An 8,069-nucleotide genomic window follows, 5' to 3' on the forward strand; every position below is an offset into this window, starting at 1 on the left:
ATGGTTATTCCTGCATTGTATGTTTTTCTGTCATTCAACATCTTCAGTGTCAGGGCTAGAGAGATGGCTCAACAGAGCACTGACTGCTCTGCCAGAGGTCCTGAGTTCAATTCCCAGCAACTACATGGTGGCTCACAACCATCTGTAATGGAATCCAATGTCCTTTTCTGGTGTGCCTGAAAAAAGCAACAGTGTACTCATATACACAACATAAAAATAAATAAATCTTTTTTTAAAATCTTCAATATTACTTGGGAGACAGAGGCAGGCAGATTTCTGAGTTTGAGGCCAGCCTGGTCTACAGAGTGAGTTCCAGGACAGCCAGGGATACACAGAGAAACCCTGTCTCTAAACCCCCCCCCCCCAAATCTTCAGTATTATTTTAATGACTGCGGACAGACATAGTCCATACTTCATTTTTTAAATTATTTTATAATTGTTTGCTTTGTTTTGGTTTTGGAGACAGGGTCTTACTGTGTAGCTCCAGCTTGCCTGGAACTCACTATGTACATCAGGCTGGCTTGGACTTCTCTATGTATCCCTGGCTAGCCTGGAACACACTAGGTAGAACAGGCTGGCCTGGAGTTCACTGTGTAGCCTTCACTGCTGTGGAACTCACTATGTAAGCCAGGATATTCTTGAGCTCCTAGAAATCCTCCTTCCTCTGCCTTCTGAGTTCAGGAATCAAAGGTGTGACCTACTAGGCCCAGTTAGACCATGCTTAAGTTAACCAGTCATCCATTATTGAACATTAAAAAGTTTCGTGTAGCCTCATATAGTCCAATATAGCCTAATAAAGTCCAGCATAGCCTAATATAGTCCAGTATAGCCTAATATAGTGTTCACCTACTGATCTTCCACCTCTGCCTCAAAAGTGCTGTGATCATGAGCCCTGAGCTAGTTTAATACTTCATTAAGTATGTAGAATGTGTTTCTTCCATCATAAACAACTTTAGTTGACTATCCCATTAAGAGTTACACATATGTAATAGCTTTAGAATACATTTTTGGTTTATTTTTTATTTCTTATTCATTTTTGTAGGTTTTTTTTTTTTTACTTGTTTTGTTTATTTGTTTTGAGACAGGGTTGCACTATAGTAGCCCTGACTGACCTAGAACTTCTACACAGGCCAGACTGGCCTCCAACTCACACAGATCCTCTTGCCTCTGCCTTCCAAGTGCAGGGATCAAAGGTGTGCATCAACATCTCCAACTGTTTCTTCTTTTTGTTTTTATTTTTAAACAAATTATCTTTGACCTGCATGCCTACACTGTGGCACAAGGGCACATGCACACTAAACACATGTGAAAAACATAGACTAGATTAAGGATTTTTGGTTAAGTATATAGTCCTAACAAAAATATAATTAATGTGAAGCTAAAATATCCTCTATTATAGCTTTAGATTTAATTATTTATTTTATGTATATGAGTACACTGCTGCTTTCTTCAGACACACCAGAAAAGGGCATTGTATCCTATTAAAGATGGTTGTGAGCCAACACGTGGTTGCTGGGAATTGCACTCAGGACCTCTGGAAGAGAGCAGTCAGTGCTCTTAACCGCTGAGCCATCTCTCCAGCCCTATTATAGTTTTAGAACCACCAAGATTATCGTTACTTTTTATACCGGAGACAATTCCAAATCCCTCACTTCGATTTAAAAGTAGAGTGAGTTCCAAGACAGCCAGGGCTATACAGAGGAACCCTGTCTCGAAAAACAAACAAACAAACAAAACCCCAAAAAACAAAATAAAAGTACTTCAGAAACACAAAGTTAAAATGAAAAATGGTAAAGGAGTTTTGAGTTTGGTCACTCATCATCGGAGCTGAAAGAAGGTGAGAGCCACCAGCCCTTGCCGAGGATGAGTTCTCCGAAGTTGGTTCAAGTTCGAGAAGACAAGAAAGAAATCACAATTCTGGTTGGCCCACGGACTGGCGCTGCGTGTGATGCGGCTGCGACTCCGTCACCGCGTTGAGGGCGTGGCTTCGGCTCCCGGCGCCGACGGAGACGTGGGGACGTCCGAGCCACTCCCTTTGAGCTCCCGGGTCCCGCGGCCGCCGCGTGAGTCTGCTGCACTCCATGAGGAAGATGCTCGCCGCTGTGTCCCGCGTGTTGGCCGGCGCTGCGCAGAAGCCGGTAAGCAGAGTGCTGGGGGCTTCCCGGAATTTTGCAAATGATGCTACCTTTGAGATTAAGAAGTGTGACCTTCATCGGCTAGAAGAGGGCCCTCCAGTCACCGCAGTGCTCACCAGGGAGGATGGGCTCAAGTACTACAGGATGATGCAGACTGTGCGCCGGATGGAGCTAAAGGCGGATCAGCTGTACAAGCAGAAAATTATTCGTGGTTTCTGTCACTTGTGCGATGGTCAGGAAGCTTGCTGTGTGGGCCTGGAGGCTGGCATAAACCCCACAGACCATCTCATCACTGCCTATCGAGCGCATGGCTTCACCTTTACTCGGGGCCTGCCTGTCCGAGCAATTCTTGCGGAGCTAACGGGACGAAGAGGAGGCTGTGCTAAAGGGAAAGGCGGATCGATGCACATGTACGCCAAGAACTTCTATGGGGGCAACGGCATCGTTGGAGCTCAGGTGCCCCTGGGAGCAGGAATTGCCCTGGCCTGCAAGTACAATGGAAAAGATGAGGTCTGTTTGACATTATATGGCGATGGTGCTGCTAATCAGGGTCAGATATTTGAAGCTTACAATATGGCAGCATTGTGGAAATTACCCTGTATTTTCGTCTGTGAGAATAACCGCTATGGCATGGGGACATCGGTTGAGAGAGCAGCCGCCAGCACGGACTACTACAAAAGAGGAGACTTTATTCCTGGACTGAGGGTAGATGGAATGGATATCTTGTGTGTCCGAGAGGCGACGAAGTTTGCAGCTGCCTATTGCCGGTCTGGTAAGGGGCCCATCCTGATGGAGCTACAGACTTACCGCTACCACGGCCATAGCATGAGCGACCCTGGCGTCAGTTACCGCACTCGAGAAGAAATCCAGGAAGTAAGAAGTAAGAGCGACCCTATTATGCTTCTCAAGGATAGAATGGTGAACAGCAACCTTGCGAGCGTTGAAGAGCTAAAGGAGATCGATGTAGAAGTGAGGAAAGAGATCGAGGATGCTGCCCAGTTTGCCACGGCTGATCCAGAGCCGCCGCTGGAGGAACTAGGCTATCACATCTACAGCAGTGAGCCTCCCTTCGAAGTGCGTGGGGCCAACCAGTGGATCAAGTTTAAGTCCGTCAGCTAATGGGAGACTGTTAGATGGATTGTTCCTCTTCCACTGGAAGGAACTCTTTGTGCTCTCAACTCTGACCGGAAATAACCAGATAACAAAAGTCTTGAAAACATGTAAATTAAGGGAAAGTAAAATTGCTTGCAGTTTGTAAAAAAAAAAACAAAAGGAAGACAGAAAGAAATTACAAGTTTGTATCTTGTAGCATAGGAGATGCTCAGCAGCTCCTGATGGAGCCGTTGCTTCCTTTGGAATGATAGCAGTTATTGGTGTGATGGGTTTTTTCTGTTGTCTTTGTTATTTTGTTTTTGAGACAGGGTCTCACTGTGTAACCCTGGCTCTCCCAAAACTTGCTATGTAGATGAGGCCAGCTTTGAATTAACAGATGCGCTTTTTCTGTCTCTTAAAGGATGAGAATAAAGGCACGTGCCGCCATGCCAGGCCCCTGTTTATTTTATTAAAGAGTGTATCTTAAATTATGTGTATATGTAAGTCTGAGTGTGGGTGTGAATGGTGTGCCGTTGGAGGCCGGAAGACGGCATCAGATCTCCAGGAGCTGAACTTACAGGCCGTGTACACTGTGACCTCAGGGCCTCTGCCAGAACAGTGTGTGCTCTTAATGTGCTGAGCCATTTCTCTTGCCTTCTTAAAGTCTCTTCTCTTTCCGCTTCTCTTTTTCCCCTTCCCTTCCCCCACTCACCTGGCTTGCTCCAGCCCATAGGTTTTTTTTACTTTGCATTATGGTTGTGCGACACCATGTGGTTGCTGGGATTTGAACTCATGACCTCCAGAAGAGTAGTCAGTGCTCTTAACCGCTGAGCCATCTCACCAATCCCTTCTGCTGCTGCCGCCTCTTCTTCTCTTCCTCCTCCTCCCCCTCCTCCCCTTTCCTCCTTCTTCTTGTCAATGAAATCATGTTTTTAACTTGAATTTTTCTTGCTTTTCCTTTTTAGGGTACTTGCTGTGGAGATATTCTATATCCAAGTCTTAATTTGCAGTTATCATGTGTAAACATCCGTTATAGTAGTATATATCTCTCTACAGTTCTTCTATAGTTTTGAAATTTGTAAAAGGATATCCCGTACTTATTTTACAAGAAGGCAGCGGATGTTTCCCAAAAAGAGTGGCTCTGAGGTCCATAAAATGTCTCTAACAGTTGTTTTTTGTCAAGTGCTTTTCTCTCTCTATGCCGACTGATCCAGAGGACAGAGGGTGGCAGGCATAAAGGATGGATGTTTGGCACACTAAGCCAATGTTTACATTTAGATTAAAATATTTGTTCTTCAAAGTTTTACAGGCCTTCGAGTTGAGGCAAATGACCTAAGTCAGGTGACCTGAGGCTCATCAGTGGAAGGAGGACACCAGTTCCTTCCGGTTGTCTCATATCCTTCTAACAGGCACCATGGCAGAAACAGCTCCCTCCTAAAGGGAATTAATGTAAAAAAAACAAAAAACAAAATGAATTTAATGGGTGTCAAACTTTCCTTTATTTCAATGGAAAAATACCCCAACCTAGCATTTAGATAACATCTAATCCCAAATCAAACCTTTCTTTCTTTTTTTGGCTTTTCATTGAGACAGAGTTTTTCTGTGTAGCCCTGGCTGCCCTGGAACTCTGTAGACCAGGCTGGCCTCGAACTCAGAAATCTGCCTGTTTCTGCCTCCCAAGTGCTGGGATTAAAGGCATGCGCCACCACTGCCGGCTTTTTTATTTATTTATTTATTTATTTTTTTGGTTTGTTGTTGTTGTTTTAAATCCTTCTTTTCTAAACCAGTTTTGTTTTGTTTTTTCCTTTTGGTAAATGCTACTAAGAATAGACCAATGTTCAAGTAAATCTTACTGTTGTAGACAGAGAATCATGTATCAGGTCTACCTCAGTATATGTCGAATTTGATCTCAAGAATTTATTTTAGGCCGGGCGGTGGTGGCGCACACCTTTAATCCCAGCACTTGGGAGGCAGAGGCAGGTGGATTTCTGAGTTCGAGACCAGCCTGGTCTGCAAAGTGAACTCCAGGACAGCCACGGCTACACAGAGAAACCCTGTCAAAAAAAAAAAAAAAAAGAATTTATTTTAGAGTTTTATTTGCCTAGCCTGGATCAAGATAAGGACCTTGAAAAACCTGTTCTTACATATGAACACACACACACACCTTACAATCAGGCATGGCAAGAATGGTAATCTTATAAAGTGGCCACAGATTTTGTTGTTCAGTTATTTTTAGGAATTTTAGGGACAGCTTGCATTTTGTAGTACATAAAAAACGATGTACTCTTCAATTTTATCGCCTGGGACTTTGTTTAATGCATAAAAAATGTCAGGAAGAGATGTTTCCATTGTGGGGAACATAAAACTAAGTTGTCTTTCATTAGATTTTTTTTCCATGTTGGATGAACATGATTATTGACCATAAGACCAGCTGGAATACTCAATACCAATTGTTCTTTGAATTAGTTATATTGGAGAGACAGGAGAAAGGCTGCGTGCTAGCTAGCAAATTGACAACCCAAAATGTTCCGAAAATAAACGAAAATAAGCAAAATGTTCTGGGATGGAGAAAGGAGCGCTGAACAGATAGGATTTTAATTACAAGCTTAGATTAAACCCATGGACTGTCAGCCAAGCCATGGGAGGCAGGCGGGAGGCGGGAGTCATACTTGGGGACCATGCCTGCCTATGATGCCATATGCTGTTGGGAAACTCCAGGGATTTCAAAAATCCAGAATTCCAACCTAGGTTTGCTTGTGGTTTTGAAAACACCTCTGTCATGGTAGGAGGATAAGATATAATACTAAAGTGTGTTAGAACTGTGTATAACTTATAAATATTTACACACACCAGGTTGTACCCTCATTGGTCCCCTTGTTTTGGGTCCTGCAGAGGTTCAGAATGGACCTGAAAAAAGATCTGCCCAACTAGGAAGACTTGCAGGTCTGTTAGTGAGAGTCCCCGCTGCTCCTCTGGCCAAGATTAACTTAAAGACTGTGGAGCAGCGGGATCCACCAGGGTGGCACTTCCAGCACGTTTTGTGTTGGACAGTCCTCCTCTGCGGTGCTATTGATCACTTGTCTTCAGTTTACACCCTCAGCACTTTACCACACAGACTTTATGTCTGTCTTTCTTCCTTCCTTCCTTCCTTTCTTTCTTTCTTTCTTTCTTTCTTTCTTTCTTTCTTTCTTTCTTTCTTTCTTTCTTTCTTTCTTTCTTTCTTCCTTCCTTCCTTCCTTCCTTCCTTCCTTCCTTCCTTCCTTCCTTTCTTTCTTTCTTTCTTTCTTTCTTTCTTTCTTTCTTTCTTTCTTTCTTTCTTTCTTTCTGTCTTCCTTCCTTTCTTTCTTTCTTTTCTTTCTTCCTTTCCTTTCCTTTCCTTTTCTTTTTTCTTTTCTTTTTTCTTTTCTTTTCTTTCAAGACAGGGCTTCTCTGTGTAGCCCTGGCTATCCTGGAATTCACTCTGTAGACCAGGCTGGTCTTGAACTCAGAAACCTGCCTGCCTTTGCCTCCCAAGTTCTGGGATTAAAGGAGTGTGCCACCACTGCCCGGCCACACAGACTGTCATTGCCAGGATTCTTTTGCCTAGTTAAATCTCCTAATAGAACATTACTTTTTAAAAGATTTTATTTATTTTATGTATATGAGTACACTGTAGCTGTCCTCAGACACAACAGAAGAGGGCATCGAATCTCTGGTCTACAGCCAGGGTGAGTTCCAGGACAGCCAGGGCTATACAGAGAAACCCTATCTCAAAAAAAGAAAAAAAAAGATTTATTATATATAAGTACACTGTAGCTGTCTTCACACCAGAAAAGGCTATAAGATCTCATTACAGATGGTTGTGAGCCACCATGTGGTTGCTGGGAATTGAACACAGGACCTCTGGAATAGCAGTCAGTGCTCTTAATCACTGAACCATCTCTCTGAACATTACTAAGATAGTTTGTTCCCAGCTATTTTTCTTAGAATCCATCTAATCCATGTCCAAAGTTCCCTGCCCAATAATACATTCAGCCAGGAGACCAGCCATCTCTGCCCACCCTCCACTGCCATCATACTTGGCATTAAAATGAGCAAAGAAAGCCAGTTCATTGAGGAGATGAGAAGCCTCTCACATACACGTGCAACCACAAGGCTGGCCTCGCAGTCTCCATTCCTTCCTGCTTCCCTGTGAACTGGGAAGAGAGAGTAGGGTTGGGTGGGAGCTCCTGGTTCTCAAGGCAGTGTCTGCAATGCTTGAGAATGCTTAGAACTTAGCTGTCTGCAGCTATGGATCTAAAGATCCAGGTTTGGTCTGGTTGTGTGTGTGTGTGTGTGTGTGTATGTGTGTATGTGTGTGTGTGTTTGAGATGGGGTGTCTACATAGCCCTGTCTGTCCTAGAACACTATGTAGATCAGGCTGGCCTCAAACTCTCAGAGATTTGCCTGCCTCTGCCTCCCAAGTACTGAGACTAAAGGTGTGTAGTACATTGGCCCAGCTACAGAATAAAGAAAAAGTGGCATTCAGCAAGAAGGTCAGCCTCCTTCGAATCCTAACTCTGTTCTCCTTGATAGAACTTGTTGTTGTTTACAACTTCTTCTTAAACTGTTCTTCCTCCATTTTTCTATATTTTCTCTCCTTTTTTCCTTCGTTGCTTATTTCATTTCAACCTAAAACACTCATGCATTGAAATTAGCTATTTGCATCCCCGTCTCATTTATTAAAGTTGCTTGTGTCAGCTGGTTGGTTTTTGAAACAGGGTCTCTCTTTGTAGTCCTGAGTGTCCTTGAAGGCAGGACGCTCCGGTCTCAAGCTCAGGTGCTAGAATTAAAGGCTGTGCCTTCAAGCCTGGCTGGACTAAC

At 43.6% G+C, this 8,069-nt stretch overlaps 1 protein-coding gene across 1 annotated transcript; it reads left to right on the forward strand.

Annotated features, from left to right (window-relative positions):
• Positions 1-2,010: 2,010 nt before the first annotated feature.
• LOC127688666 (pyruvate dehydrogenase E1 component subunit alpha, somatic form, mitochondrial-like) lies at positions 2,011-3,674 on the forward strand. The gene has a single exon (XM_052187542.1). It carries the CDS (start codon positions 2,082-2,084, stop codon positions 3,252-3,254), a length of 1,173 nt encoding a protein of 390 aa, XP_052043502.1. The 5' UTR covers positions 2,011-2,081; the 3' UTR covers positions 3,255-3,674.
• The last annotated feature ends 4,395 nt before the right edge of the window (positions 3,675-8,069 follow it).

Source organism: Apodemus sylvaticus, chromosome 7 (genome assembly GCF_947179515.1).
Source record: "Apodemus sylvaticus chromosome 7, mApoSyl1.1, whole genome shotgun sequence".
Classification (NCBI taxonomy): Eukaryota; Metazoa; Chordata; class Mammalia; order Rodentia; family Muridae; genus Apodemus; species Apodemus sylvaticus.

Bases quoted from the DNA above. Each gene is read 5' to 3' on its own strand.
- LOC127688666 (XM_052187542.1), top strand. From the start codon at position 2,082: ATGAGGAAGATGCTCGCCGCTGTGTCCCGCGTGTTGGCCGGCGCTGCG.